The 15,018-nt window shown below is 37.2% G+C and overlaps 1 protein-coding gene and 1 long non-coding RNA gene across 2 annotated transcripts; one reads left to right on the top strand and one right to left on the bottom strand.

Annotated features, from left to right (window-relative positions):
* The first annotated feature begins 438 nt into the window (after positions 1 to 438).
* On the top strand, positions 439 to 1,184 carry LOC113319368. The gene is made up of 2 exons (XR_003345408.1): positions 439 to 634; positions 869 to 1,184. It is a non-coding gene; the product is annotated as an uncharacterized LOC113319368 (long non-coding RNA).
* A 2,889-nt stretch (positions 1,185 to 4,073) lies between these two features.
* On the bottom strand, positions 4,074 to 10,147 carry LOC113319537. Its single transcript, XM_026567789.1, has 5 exons — positions 10,114 to 10,147; positions 8,446 to 9,185; positions 5,733 to 8,062; positions 5,020 to 5,452; positions 4,074 to 4,460 (listed from the first exon to the last, which is right to left on the bottom strand). Exons 2-3 carry the CDS (start codon positions 9,172 to 9,174, stop codon positions 6,470 to 6,472), a joined length of 2,322 nt encoding a protein of 773 aa, XP_026423574.1. The 5' UTR covers positions 9,175 to 9,185; positions 10,114 to 10,147; the 3' UTR covers positions 4,074 to 4,460; positions 5,020 to 5,452; positions 5,733 to 6,469.
* Between the last annotated feature and the right edge of the window lie 4,871 nt (positions 10,148 to 15,018).

The following is a 15,018-nucleotide window of genomic DNA, read 5'->3' as shown; positions in this document are numbered from 1 at the left end:
ATGGATAATAGACGAATGTACTATAAATAAGAGAAGCGTTCATTTTTACTACGTTTTATTGGCTTGATGTGCTTATGTCCATTATAAAATATAAACCTCAGCGATCACTCGTTTCTCTAAACCTGTTTTCTTCACACTCCTTGAGCTTTGAATAATTAACGAAGTACGTGTGCAAATTAGATTCCAGTATTTTGTTCCCTAGTTTTATTTCATCCGGAAACATATACTAGAGGCAGTGAGAGGCAAGGCGCCCGACCACATTATCTGGTTTTCCCCGGAAACATACCATTTGAGGGAAGGGGTCTGCAACCGCGTGCGCCCATTGAAAAGTCGTCTTACATTCAGATGGGCTTAAAAGTCGTCACGGTGCATGTGGATGGCATCAAGGATAAGGATAACCTATAGTTGTTTAAATTAAAAGCAACTATCATTATTAATTTATTATACTCGACGTTCGTATTGGGAGATATTCTATCTATAAGTTGAGCTTGTTCATAGAAATAGTTTCACTGACCTTATTAGAAAGCAGATCCACAAATTTCAATACTAGATATAAGAATGGCACAAAGTCTTATCAACATATTTAGCGCGGTCTTTCTTTTGGTTCTGATGATTATGCTATCTTCTATTCCGCGTAAGTATTTACAACTCTATGCAGGAAAAGAAAAAGTATTTACAACTCTATAGGATGATTCATTCTCAATGTTATATATGCTGCATCAATCATGGTAGTTAGTGTACGTTATATCATTTGGATTAAGCCAAAACGATCCATTTTGTTATTCGTGTTTATTGGTGAAAGTAATAAAGTTACAAGTGTTTTATTTTCTTTCTTTCAGTAACATTGTTACTTAAAACTGATTTGCAGAGATGGCGAGCGGTTCTACTCTTGGCACAATTGCCACTACTATCAAGGCCGTCTTCACAGGCGGAGAGGCATCCAACCAAAAAACCCATACTTAAATCCCAACGGATACTGTAAGAGAACGGTGTAGGGGATGATGATAAGGTAGATATGTCTGAAACAAGTTGCAAGTTCTCCGCCATTTAGAAGACATCTATTTTCTTAATTTCCTTATAGTACTGCTTGATTTGTTTTATCTGTGTTGTCAAAAAAAAAAGTGATCTTATATTATCTATAATAAAGTGTTCTGTTCATCTATAAAGTGTTTTGCTTTCGTTGATCGATTCCACGTCCTGTATGCTTCTGGTAGTCTATTCCATATTTTGCATAATTGTAAATAGATGATAGTGGGTGTTGCGACTTGCGAGTTTGATTCTGTGGAAGCAATCACTCCCTAAGGTGAAGACTTTCATTCTCTGAAATCTCCAGAAGAAAACTATAAAAGTTATTAATAAAACCTTGACTTGACTCGTCTCTGATTATTCTATTTTTCTTTCAACCGACATGCATAGTTTGGTATAATAAGTCTCTCAGCAAACAAAAAGTCAAAATAGAAAAATATGATCCAACACTGAGGCACTGAGGAAGTCAGGACTCGGGACCAATTAGTGGTCGAGATACTGGAAGTTAAACCCAACACTGCAGATCCGGATCTGATTAGTCCCAAATCTATAATGCACAAATATATCATTCCCTATCGAAAATCATGGTTCAAAATGAAATACATATACCCACTACAGCAACTCAAACATGAGAGGGATAAAAGGATGAAGATGAGTATTGTTACTATTTTAAGTTAAAAGTCACAGTATTTGGAGTTTTAAGTACTGAAGTGCGAAACCAAGATTGACTGGGGCTTCACTCACTTCCATGTTTAAAACAAACACGGGGACACGCCTGAACAGTGAACAGGTCTCCTTGTCGTATCGTTACTGTGGCCGATACTTGGACAAGCCACATGATTAATTTATTTTCGTTTTAGAAAACTAAAAACATCGAATGTTAATGTTCAACTAATTTAAAATATCGTGTCTTTCTAAACGATTTATGTTTTTCTAAGAGCGTCCACAATGGACGACTAAACCCAAATATAGTATCCAGTTGATAGGCGTAGTGGGATGGACCATCGATCAAAATTTGATCAAAGATTAAAATTCAGACCAAATTTGGTCTGTGACCAAGACCAAACGCAAATATAGTCGGGCGTTTATATAGTCCACGCCCCATAACCAGGCGGACGTATAGTCCACGTCCCACCCCAGGCGGACGTATAGTACACGCCCCACACCAGGCGAAAGTATAATGCACGCCCGTCTTTTTTTTTTTAATCTTTTGTGTGGGGCGGGCTTAATACCTCCGCCCCACTCTTTACAAATTTCAAATGCATGGGGCGGGCATAATACCTCCGCCCCACTTTTTTTCTTTTCTTTTTTCTTTTTTTTTTCTACACCGGGCGAACGTATACTCCCCGCCCCACACCAGGCGTTGGTATATTCTACGCCCCACACCAAGCGTTGGTATAATGTCCGTCTGACCAAATTTAGTTTTTCCACCGTAGGGTCACACACCAGATTAAACCCAAAATTTGGTCTTTTTTTTCCTCTTTGGTCTTTGGTTATACTCGCACCACTGCAGTTGCTCTAAGGGAGTATATTCCACTCTTTTTGAGAGTTTATCTTTTAAGTCTATTAAGTCTATTACTACTAAGTTTATCTTTTAAGTCTATTAAGTTTATCTTTTAAGTCTATTACTACTTCGGTCTCTAAAAGATAGGCATGTTTGTGTGTAGTATGATTTTTTACGACTTATTATGCATTGTTAAATGGTTGCTTTATATTCAATAAATGAATCATATTTATATTCATACTAGATTTTGTGTCCTTGTTCTTTTAGCCATATTTTTTATTAGGTGTCGTCGGGTTTCGCCCCGTCCCATCACGATATATTTTTGATTAGGTGTTGCACGACTTCTCCCGTCTCGATCCTTTTTGATTAGGAGTGGCTTCGCCTCGTCCCATCCTGTCCCGATTTGATTTGGTGTGGCTCGGTTTCGCCTCGCCATGTCCCAATGCACTTGATGAAACTGGTAATCGATAAGATAATAAAATAATTTAGAGAAGTCACAGGTCATTTTTAATTCCTAGCATACACCACCCAGTTCATTAAGATAATAAAATAGTTTAGAAAAGTTACGGGTCATTTTGAATTTCTAACATACACCACCCAGTTTTCATTAAGATAATAATTTTTGGATTACCCCAAATTCCTTCAGTTGCATTTGAGATACCATGTTTCTAGATTTTGTGCCCGTGCTTACTTTTACCCATATTTTGATTGGGTAAAGCTCCGCTTCGGCTTCGCCTTGCACCGTCCCGATTTTAAAAAAAAACAATTACAGAGGATACTGAAGATCACCCCTCTGACACTCTCATATAATATGTTCGCCGGCAGATGAACTTCTCCAAATAAGAATTTGAATTAAAGTGCATATATGCACAATTACGTGTACGAATAATGCTGCTCAACCTATAACAATTGCAACTGTGTTATTTCACATGAAATTACCATTAATTCCCATTGTTCAGTAGTTATCCAACCCGCGGTTAACGGGGAAAAATTTAACATATTCATGCCACTTGCATACTGGAATAATAAGAGATATATGGGCTCCTTACTCATATCCTCTTCCAATTCCATCAGCTTACCCATAATCACCATCAATCACATCAAATTCATTCTTATTAGCGTTAATCACCATCAACCAACGTCACAGTTAACATGAGGCCTTATAGTTGAAGGTCATAAGAGGGTAAACTGAATGAACTGAAACAGAGCATAAAGCAGCCGAAGATTTTTTTTAACTGGACAAACAAAACACTAAAAAAGCAAATTAATGGGTTATTTTTCTTCGGGTGCCTTGTCCATTCTCATTTTTGTTGGAAAACTAATCAAAAAAAGAAAAAGATGCATGAAACACAGAAAAAAAAAAAGAAAAAAAAAAGAGAGATTTAAATAGCGACAATAGTCATAATCTTTATTTAAATCTTGGGAGTTCATCATCTTAAAAAAGAAAAAGAAACTTGGAATCAAGGGATAACTGCGCAGCAATAACAGATCAAGTGATGATGCTCAGCCACCACTGAAGCAATTCGAACATTAAATTGTGCAATTCGAACATTAGATTGTCGATATGACAGTCGTAGATTGGGTCCCGTTAATATATTCGAACCTTAATACAATATAGTCAGGATTTCATCAGATGGACAAATCGTTTAATTAGGAAAATATTATTCTCAAAACCTCAGATGGACAAATCGTTTTTATAAGAGGGGGAGAGAGCATAACATTTACCACAGGGGATGCTTCCGTTGCTGCGGTATGGCCCAATTCAGAGCATTCATAAACTAAACCACCGTCCAAGGTTCTTAGTGCCATCAATTTACTGTCACATCTTTATATTCAAATATTCTTGATCTTCACAATTTTTCACACTTCCATTATCATTTTTTGCAGGAAAATCAACTGTCCTGTAGCGTCTGTTGAGAGAAAAATTTCCCTGCAAAGTAGTTGGTAGGTAATTATTTTGTGCTTGTTGGTAACTTCTTTCATCTTTGAAAAAATAAGAAATCATTAAGTAGTACATCGGCATTCCTTCACAAAAGTGGAGCAGACTGCAATTACAACGGCTGAAAGCTTTAAAACACTTAATGCGATAACCCATGGCCAGGGTGTAAATATTTGGAAGCCATGTACAAAGGTTTAAAAGTTTCCAAATTACCTGTAATTAGTACATACCTACCACGTTATTATACCAAAAAAACCATTAAAAAGTGTTAATTAGATTAAATTAGTAAAATTCATTTTAGACCTCCAGTAGATTGACATTAAAATATCTTAGTAAAACCATGGCTTATGGTTTATGCAGCCAATCAGGTACACGATACTAACTGATAAAATTAACCATAGACCTATTGGGAATAATCTCCCCCAAATGGTAACTTTCAGTATATGTCCTCTGGAGACGTTTCAAAATGTGTCGGTAGCTTCTAATTGACATATGGGCACTGAAAATAGTTTTATGCAGAAACTTCAATATATTTCTAAAGTAAAATTACCTGCGCAAATACAACTTCGATCATCAACTGATACATATACATATGAACTATCAAGATCCCCCAAATGGTAATTTTCAGTATATGTTCTCCGGAGACGTTTCAAAATGTGTCAGTAGCTTCCAATTGACATATGGGCACTGAAAATAGTTTTATGCAGAAAGTGCAATATATTTCTAAAGTAAAATTACCTGCGCAAATACAACTTCGATCATCAACTGATACAAATACATATGAACTATCAAGATCCCCCAAATGGTAATTTTAATTTTCAGTATATGTCCTCTGGAGACGTTTCAAAATTACTCTGCATGTATTTGTATCATGAAAAGAAAAAAACACCTGGTGACCTAGGTAATGAGCTGAAGCATTGTTAAGAAAACCCTAAATCTTTGTAGGTTGTGGAGCATGCTCCAGGTCACCTCCATGTTATCACCTGTAGCACAAAACGGATCAACCTATTAAGATTTTAAAATAAACATCGATCAACGCTTCATAATATAGGATTTATAGATTAGAAAACCAAAATCAACATCTATAAAAGAGAACAGAAAAAAGAGAACATGCAGAGTCTAGAGGCGGCGAAGAAAAAGAGAGAACGCCAGTTAGGGATTCGATAGATGGAGAACACCGAGAGGAAGAGAGACGGAAATAATTTTAGGGTTAGGTGTTTTTTTTTGTTAATTTCGTGAGGAAAAAAAGATTCAACCCCTTACCAATAGAGTATCGCCAAGTGTCCTCTCTAGATTTAACGTGAGAGCTCATTGTGGCCCTCTCGAAAACTCACTATTCTCTGATCAACGTGGAGCTGATATGACTTAATATTTTAAAGGAGTTAGATTAGATTCGACGTGTCCGTATGCCTGATTTTTGAGATTTGGTTCGTCCCCATAACCTTGTCTTGAACGTGTTCCCTGTCCGTGCACCCTTGGTTTAAAATTTTAGCCCTTGGTAAACTTCACGGCTTGAGTTACTGTGCTAATTTGAGGCAAAATAGCAGGTCCGGAGACTGAAATGAGAATTTAATATGTACATTGTAGACTTCAGCTCGGTGTTAGGGGTGGAGAACACGCTGGTGGAAGCCATCACATCCAAGAAACACAATACCAACAAAAACCTTACTCATGTTCCTTATTCCAGGGTGCAAACAGGTTCAATTAATTTTAAGCAAATGTAAAAGAAGGTGCTCTTGCTATTCTGGACCTTGAAGACAACGGCCATAACCACCTTCTGCAGGATCTCACATCATCCTACTTACCTACAACAGATTACTGCAGCCAAGACTCTTCATCTTTATGAATTCCAAAACTTCTTATCGTGTGCTGTTTTATCTGTTGAATTGTCAGTCCGACATCTTTTACTGAAGACTTCAATTCTTTTGCATACTTTCCTTATGAATTCTTTACAACAACCACTTTTCTCGAGCAACATTTCCACCTTGGGACTGCACAGATTATCTCGGTTTTCTTTTTGTGGTTAAGAACCCACAAGCTAAAGCTTCTAAAGCTTTGGCTGTTAATGGTCGTTTTCTTGTGCCCTGCCTTCGAGAAACCAAACCAGGTAGTTGTTGCTCGGTACCAGTCAACTCACTACTAGCAGGGGAAGGTGGGTGCTCAAAACTTGGATCAGATTGACTGATCTCAACTTCTTTGATGAATGGCTGGTCTCTTTCAACATTTGACAGAACATGTGGAAGGTTCAGGTCAATTGACAACCGAGGTGGATACTTTTCTTTTTGAGAGATATATTTACCAAAGAAGTTCTCATCTGGACTGCCTTCACCCGAAGAACTAGAATATACTTTCTCTTGGGATTGCGTTACTTCAGACACCATGTTGTCACTTGAATCAGAAGAGCCTAAATATAAATGGGGATCCTCCTCCTCTCTCATACCACGAGTTCTAGAGGAACTGTCTTTGCTGCAGATTGCCTTAGTTTCGCAACAAGCAGTTAACCTCCGGCGTTTGATGACGGGAGACAAACAGTTTGGTTGGCTAGGATTCCTCCTCCGGCTGAATTGAGATTTTATGGTTTTTCTTGAGTCCATGTCAGGGTCACAACTACTTTGATCCATGTCATTACGCAAGCTTACATCAGCACGAACTGGAGCTTTGATCTGCATCTCTTTCTTTGAAACAGTAATTATAAACTTTAAAGAGTCAGAGCGCACTTCCTTGTCAGCTATAGCCTCTGAGGATCTGGAAGTACTAGTATCTCTTGTACAGTTCAATGACATGTCAACTACACCTTTTTCATGTGCCAACTCTTTAAAACCATTTGCACTGTGACTTGAATGACTTTCAGGGAAGGATGTTTCAGTAGTTTGAACAGGCAAACTTCTTAACTCTCTAACTAGGAACGGATCTTCTCCATCTCCCATACTAGTATCTACAACTGTAAACTTCATGAGATCTGAATTGCTCTCCGGTAGTTGCGGTTGAAGATAAATGCTCCGTTTATGATCAGAACTACCACCTTTGTCAAGTTTCATCTTCTTGTTATCACAGTCATTTTCTGGACTACCTATGTTGGCTTTACCAGGTTCATCCTCAAGTTCTATAAGTCTAGGATCTGATGCAACTTTAGTCAGCACATCGGCGACAGAATCAAAATACTTGTCTCCTTTCACAAGCTTCCTTCTTGAGAACTTTTTAACACCAGGCACAATAAACACCAAAGGGTTTTTGGAACTAGTACCAATGTGATTTTTAGGCTGCTTAGATTGCCACCCTCTTGCAAGCAAACGGGGCCAAACAGCTTCCCAGAAAAGATCATTTGACCGAGCTTTGCTTAAGCGATAGTCTCCCGTTAAAAACCCAACTATTTCATCAAGAGTAAGAGTGGAACATCCTTTGCCAACAGGTATTTCAGGGTGAGAAATGACTTGCTGATTGTTTCGTGCAGGATCTGTAACTAGGCCAGTGAGATCCTGCTTTCCCTTGCCAATACCAAAAACTTCTACAAGCACTGCCAGGCCAATAGTAGCCTTTAAAGTTGATACGTAGTCTTCTAAAGAAACATTACTAGCTTCGAAATTCTTGGAGACCTGCGAAGAGATAGGTATTTAAAAACATTCTTCATACAAAAAAAAAACATCTACACTAGCTGCTGAAAGAGATGAATGTCAATTATTCATGAAACTATTATAGACTCGAAAAACAAATACCACTGGCGTAATTTGTTACTCTCAGTTCATGGAAACTTCAAAGAAAATTGTTTTCGACTACGAGAATCTCTAGATAGATTTAAAGGCGTCATAATGTGTTGTGAAGGAGTAGTTCTCCAGAAGACTCCAGTACTCATCTTATTTCAATATGCATGAGAGGAAAATCAAAAATGTAAAAGGAAAGCAAGAAACTAGACACAGCTACAAATACAATTCTTCTATTGATCCATTGCATGATATATTTGAAGCATACTGAGATTTACCTCCACCAGAGTAGCATGACATTTCTCAGGTATGAGAGGAAGCAAACAAGACAAAAATTTCTGTTGCCTCCAAGTCTTAAACATCTTTGGTCCTTGTATACACCTCCTGCTTCTCCGGTCCTTATTCCGAGAGCTCGACCATCTGCGGTATGCAGCAGACCTATAAAATTCCCCATAATAGAAAGATAATATATCTGCCTTTGCTTTACTCTCGACAAATCTCTTCACCATAACAAGATTTTTGCCAAATATATACAAACCAAGGAGAAAAGCCTCTTTCTCAAGATCAGTCCATGAGTTGCCCAAACAACCCGGAGCTGCATAGTAGATTTTATCTTCGCTCTTCACCATAGTCTCTATGACTTCCTTATTAGAAGACTTTCTGATGTGTTTGGTGTTCTTAGAATTTAACGAACCATTTGCATCGTCTCGCCTATCATTGACATTATTAATCCACATAATTGGGATAGGTAATGCCTCTACAAAAGAATCGGCAACATCAACCATGATGCCCTCTTCAGACAGCCCTTTCACTGGTTGAACAGGTTCAGTTTCCAGTATAGAAGGAGGGATTTCAACCTGATACACATGTCCAATTCGAGGAGGTTTCTGTAGTTTTCCACAAATATCATCATCCCTATCAGGTTCACATGAAACTGGTGACTGTGAAGTATTAGATGTTTCTTCACTTATGGAATCTCCATGGGAATCCTCTTTTCCTGAATCCATCTGAAATACAGCTGATTTACAAAAATTGAACCAAAATTAATACTTGAATTACATTTGGAACAAATCAAATTACTATCAAGAAATTAACAAGAACGCATATAAGTTTGATTTCAGACGGAATAAAATCATACATATTCTTTCCAAAAGCTGAAATGTTTACAAAGGGAAAAAACTAGATACATGATAAGGTAAAGGGGAAAGACCTAGATAAAATTCAATAACACTTTACTGACAGAATCAAGTACACCAAGATATGAGCAAAGAGGAAGCAAAACCTGGTTATGATGATCAAATGTATGAACCAAACACCCACAAATCCTATTATCCACATAAGAAATAAAATCAGTGGAATGGCAAATCTGAACAACCAATACACACCATATGAGCATTACCTTTACAGAAATCGATTCAACTACCACCGTCATTAACACAAATAAATCGAGCTTCAATAATCACAACCACAATCCCTTTCTAAACCGGATTTTTTATACCCAAAGCTTCAAAACTCACACACCCGTACAACGAAAGCAAACAAAATCGAAAGAACCACGAACAAGCAAACTAACTATAGATGTCAAATAAAATCACGATATAGCAAACAGATACTTGCACACTAAACTAAACAACAACCTCACGATTCATAACATTATAATGAGAATTCCAATATGATCTCATCAAATTAAACTAAACTGCACAATAAAAGCTCTCAGAACATTCCCAAAAACTACATTAGATCGTGATACAAACAGCAAAAAACATGCAGTGTGTAACAACCTGTAAGATTATATATAACTTATAGATGAACTTAAAACTTCAAAACCCACGTTCAGATACAAGTGGGTTTGTGTTGTTTAGATTGACCTTATTAGTTAACAAGAACAACAACGTATGAGCAAAGAACAAAACGTGTACAGTAAGAGAATGAGAAGAAAAGTATACCTGAGAATTCACGTTTTCCTGAGAGAGTGAAGAGCTGTAGAATTCGAGGGGGGGGGGGGGTGGGGGGGGGGGGGGGGGGGGGGGGGGGGGACTCGGGGACTTAATTTGTAACAAAGAGAGACCAAAGTCGACTCTTTCTATAAGCAACACAACACGCAGAAGGAGATGAGAAAGGAAGAGAAATATTATTAAGGCAAAACTCGGTGGTACACCCCACATTTTGTCGTACAAGGTCTTCCGTAAAAGCTTTAAATTTTATTGCCACCCAATATGCTTTTAATTTATTAATTTGATACTTCTAACACTACAGTTACATCGATTAAGTCGATCGACTCCAGATAACTTGCATTTGCGTCGACTTTCCCTCGTCTGGCCTCTTTGAGATTGGCATGACTAGGTTACGATGTCAAGCTGGTAGCAAGACTATAAAGAGTTTACAATATCAAGCTCGTAAAAGTTGGTGAATGCCCATTTAAGTGACTTCGCAGCGCAAACATGCTAATGACAAGCAAGAATTTAAGCTTAAAGACATATTCCGAATCAAAAGAAAGTTTAAAGCTCAGTATGCATCACACCAAATATGGGCATTTTACTACGGAGTCTGGCCACTTTGACCCTTTTTCTCCGAGGAAAAATGTTAAAATTTATTGAAGATGCATAAAGAAAACGAAAAAACAGAAGAAAAGACGCACAAACTAGTGCAATAGTGGAGGAGAGTTGTTACTAGGGCCAAACCAAACCTACAAAACAAGTCGCCTGCGTGAAATTTTCTCTTAAGGATTTCAGTTTCACCATGTTTTTTTTCTTTCCAAGATGGTGCCTTGCCTGCAAAATCTTGTAATCGTGAAATTTTGGAAGGCTTCTAATGTGCCTTCCACATCTTCAACATTATTTGTGTCACATAGATCTTTTGTGCACAATCTACATTGGTTGCTCCCTCATTTGCAATTATTATCTCCACAACTTTATTCCTAAAAATTTCTCCTGTCAACATTGTTTTCACTAAATCATCAATCAAGGGATTAAAAAGTTCTCGCTGCCACAGAAGCTCTTGAACAAACATGTGAGATGCTTCCTTGATGAGTGTTTCCTAACATTTTTTGCATGACGTATATTTTTTGCAATGACCTAGGTCGGAATGACCAGACTACCGGTTCCTTCAACAATGTTGAGCGTTAAGGCCGTTGTTAGTAGTATCTGGCGATATGCCTTTTTGGGTAGTCAGCCGTATCCATGGATTCTTGTTCATGTGTACGGGCCATTCGTTAGGGTCAACTCTTTCGATGGCTATACCCTCAGCATGCGAACTTGTTACACTATCGGCTAAGCAGGGACTATGTGTATGCTACTTTAACGGTCGTGAATACGTAAACCCAACTAGAATAGTGTGCTAACTCTCTGCTCCGTTACCATTGTGGCACGGAATGTGCCAAGACTTATTTGCCTTCGGGTTGTGCAAGGTGTGGGCAGGCCAGCGTAAAAACTATGTCTAGCATTCGGGAGTTAAGTCTCCTACCCGACCTAGTACTTGCTACTGGAAAAGGGCTTTGGTCTTTGGCATATTGTAGGATGCGTCATCACACGAAATGAAGCTTCATCTAGGCATGTGTTGCTTAATTGGGGATGCATTATGGCATGAACGATGCATTGTTCGGGCAAATATAGCATTCAAATGGAATTCGGTGGACACGAGTGTCAAAAACTCCCAAATTTCTAGGTGCGGAAATGTAAATAAGACGTATATATGGAGGGGTGTTGGTTAAAGGTGCATACAAGGAAAATGCATCTCTAAGCTACATGGCTTAGCCTTTAAATCATATTTGATATGAAAGTATCATTATGCTTTGTTGCTATTCGAGGAAAGCATCATGATACGTAGGCGTTATTGTTGTTGCGTTGTTAAACCTAGAACAATCATTTTGATGCATTCCAAACAAAAGGTCAATGTTGTACCAATTTGCATGCCCCGAACAAAGGAACACATATTTATGAATTAAGTGGTAACAGTTTTGCACAATCTGTGAAAGTTCCTTGGCCTATACGACTAGGTTTATTTAGCCGCCTCTGGCCTTACAACACGAGTTGGTTTTGGTTGCTAATCACGACATTGAAGAACTACAGACGTTCTTAATCCCTTCATGGTACAGGTTGGGTGCGTAGGCAGCCACAATGAACCGCATTTGTGTTTCGGAACCTTGTCATTAATATCATCTTACTGAGAGGTGAATATTTCGATAGTTCATATCATTTGGCTCGTTGTGTGAGACATGAGATGATTGTTACCATATTTGATGAGGTAGTTGCAGGCTATTCACTAGATGTTCATACTTCCTATGAAGATACACGATATATACATGCAGCACTATATTACTAGTTCATTGAGTGGAAACTAAGTGAACTCATTTGTTGCACCTACGACATGCATCACATGGCATACCTCATCTACTGAGACCTGTATTTTTAGAAATAGAAATTGTATATCCTATAGAGTAATCAGATTCCATGAAAGAAACATCAAAAAATATTCTTCAATCATAAATTGTCTCATGTTCCATGGTCATGTCTTCTTGAATTAGAAAAGATAGTCTTATAAAGTTTTTAGTTGTAGTATCTCAGAATTCCAAGGTTATCTTGTTGACAAGATCTTGTGGATTAGGCATTGAAAAGGAGAGGGTAACTAGTACACCATCAACTTCTTCGTTCGGGAACATATATGGACAATCCTTGTACAATCTATACGTTCGGTTCCGAAACAACATTTGAGATTGCTTTAACAAGGTAAACCTATTATATACCTGAACTGTTCACGAATTGAATTCCAACAAGAATAAGTCTTATAATTTCTATTTCAAGATACGAATTTAACAAGAACGAGTCTTGTAGGTTCTTTCCAGTTGAGTTAATACTATCTAGGTTTAAATACATATAATCTGTGTTATATTAATTACAAAGATAAAACAATATAATGAGGAAAAGAACTAACAAAGACACCAGAGATTTTTATTAAATAGGAAGCCTACAATCTTGTAGAAAAACTCCGGGACCTAGTCCATATTAAACACACACTGATTTAAGTTGTTACACCAATTACCTATTATGGACCAGATTTCTGAGTAGATGTAATACCTGCTTCAGTTGTATTCGTGCACATGTAGAACTCCTAGATGAACACTGATTCTCTTTAGGAATTTCTCTTGTATATCTTCTAGCAGAATACCAATTTTCTTTGTATACTCTGGAAAATTTTCTAACAAAACGATAATTCTCTTTAGAAGATGCTCCTCAACAACTGGGGTTTACCTTTCCGTAACCTAATTGATTGTTCTTCACAATAATCTACAGATATCTTGATCTATCAAATCTATGGTTTATGAAAAATACCTAGAAACAGGTTTTGTAACTACGAAAGAAGATATCTTCCATGTGCTTTACGATCCCCGAATAAAGTCTTGTGGAATCTCATTCTTGTTCGTGAAGAACAAAGATATGGAAAACAATCATATGCAACACACGCAATTTTCCAAGGTATGGTTTGTGTAGTTACATGAAACCTCTATTTACAGTGAATGATCAAGACTAGGTTGCTTGGAAACAAAGCTACCTTGTCTAGGAAAGGAAACACCAAGTATTGGCCAAAAAAATCTCTTTAGTCACATATTTCTAGTTTTAGTTCATGAACTATTGCCAAAATTTTATGTACAATTCCCTATTCACGAACTACCTTAGAAACACATAGCAAGTGTTGCTTTAATAAATCACTCATAACTTCTTCTTATTTACTATAAAATAAGGACATTTCCAAGAGAAAAGATCATTCTCACAGAAACCATGGTCTCAAATATCCTCGACTGTGTAGATAAGTGTATATTTACTGTCATAGGAATTGTTCCATAGAGTGAGCACTTATTTCGATAGATAGAGAGGTTGAGTAAACAAGACAATCAAGTGTTTGTTACTAGAATTTAATGAAGTACTTTAAGATGTCTTCATGTAGTCTTTAATATCTATTCTTTAAGGATAGCTTTGTATCTATATTCTAATTCTTAAACCTAATCAAGTCTGAAACTGACTTCTAGGGGACTAAATAAAGAATGTGTTTTGTCATCTAAATTTGAAGACTAACTTGACATACCAAAGGTGGTGGGTTTAACCGATCAATGCTCTAATTAATCTCCCCCTTTGTCAGTTTTAGTGACAAAACCATTTTACATATGTTTTTATTCCACTATGCTTCTTGATCTCTTATCTTCAACGCCTTCAATTCTACAAGTATACATTATGTACTTGTTGAAGAACTGTAGTATATTAATAAATGATGAAAAACACTCTACTCAAGTTGTTATGGAAATGCATAGTACTTTACCTACCTCAAAGTCTAATTATACCAAAATTTTATAGTAATAATACGATAATATGTTCTCCCCCTTAGTCCTTGCTTACTTCTTTTGCATAATAGGTAAAATATATTTATTATAATCCATTTCCCCTTACATAATGCTCCAAAAATCCATATGTTGTGGTAGAATACTACTAAACCATCATCCCTCTTTTTTCAACAAAATTGGCAAAAGAGAAAAATAGGGAGCATAATGAATTAAAACAAAAGAGTATCCAGACTAGAGAACACATACCAGTTATATATTATATAGATGATTTCCCCAAGTAAACTTAGCGTCTTCATCAAGGAGATATAAATGTACAAGCATCTCCTACAATTCCACAACCGTGCTCCCCACAAAGATATGACAATTAAGCACAAATTCATATTGAACTCTCCCTCATTTGATGTCATTCCCAAAAGAACAACAAAAGCGACCTCTCTCTAAAAGAGAGGATGTTCATATTGGATTTTAGCAATCATGCAAAGATATATGAGCTAAGAATCAATCACTAAAATTTTCTCAC

Source organism: Papaver somniferum, chromosome 10, assembly GCF_003573695.1.
Source record: "Papaver somniferum cultivar HN1 chromosome 10, ASM357369v1, whole genome shotgun sequence".
NCBI classification, from domain to species: domain Eukaryota; kingdom Viridiplantae; phylum Streptophyta; class Magnoliopsida; order Ranunculales; family Papaveraceae; genus Papaver; species Papaver somniferum.
This window is presented reverse-complemented; position numbering and strand designations above follow the sequence as displayed.

What these genes read in the sequence shown, in the direction of transcription:
- LOC113319537 (XM_026567789.1), bottom strand. Translation starts at nt 9,174, where the DNA reads ATGGATTCAGGAAAAGAGGATTCCCATGGAGATTCCATAAGTGAAGAA. An exon ending in GTCATGCTACTCTGGTGGAG is followed by an intron (nt 8,063 to 8,445) that starts GTAAATCTCAGT and finishes ATCTCTTCGCAG; the next exon opens with GTCTCCAAGAATTTCGAAGC.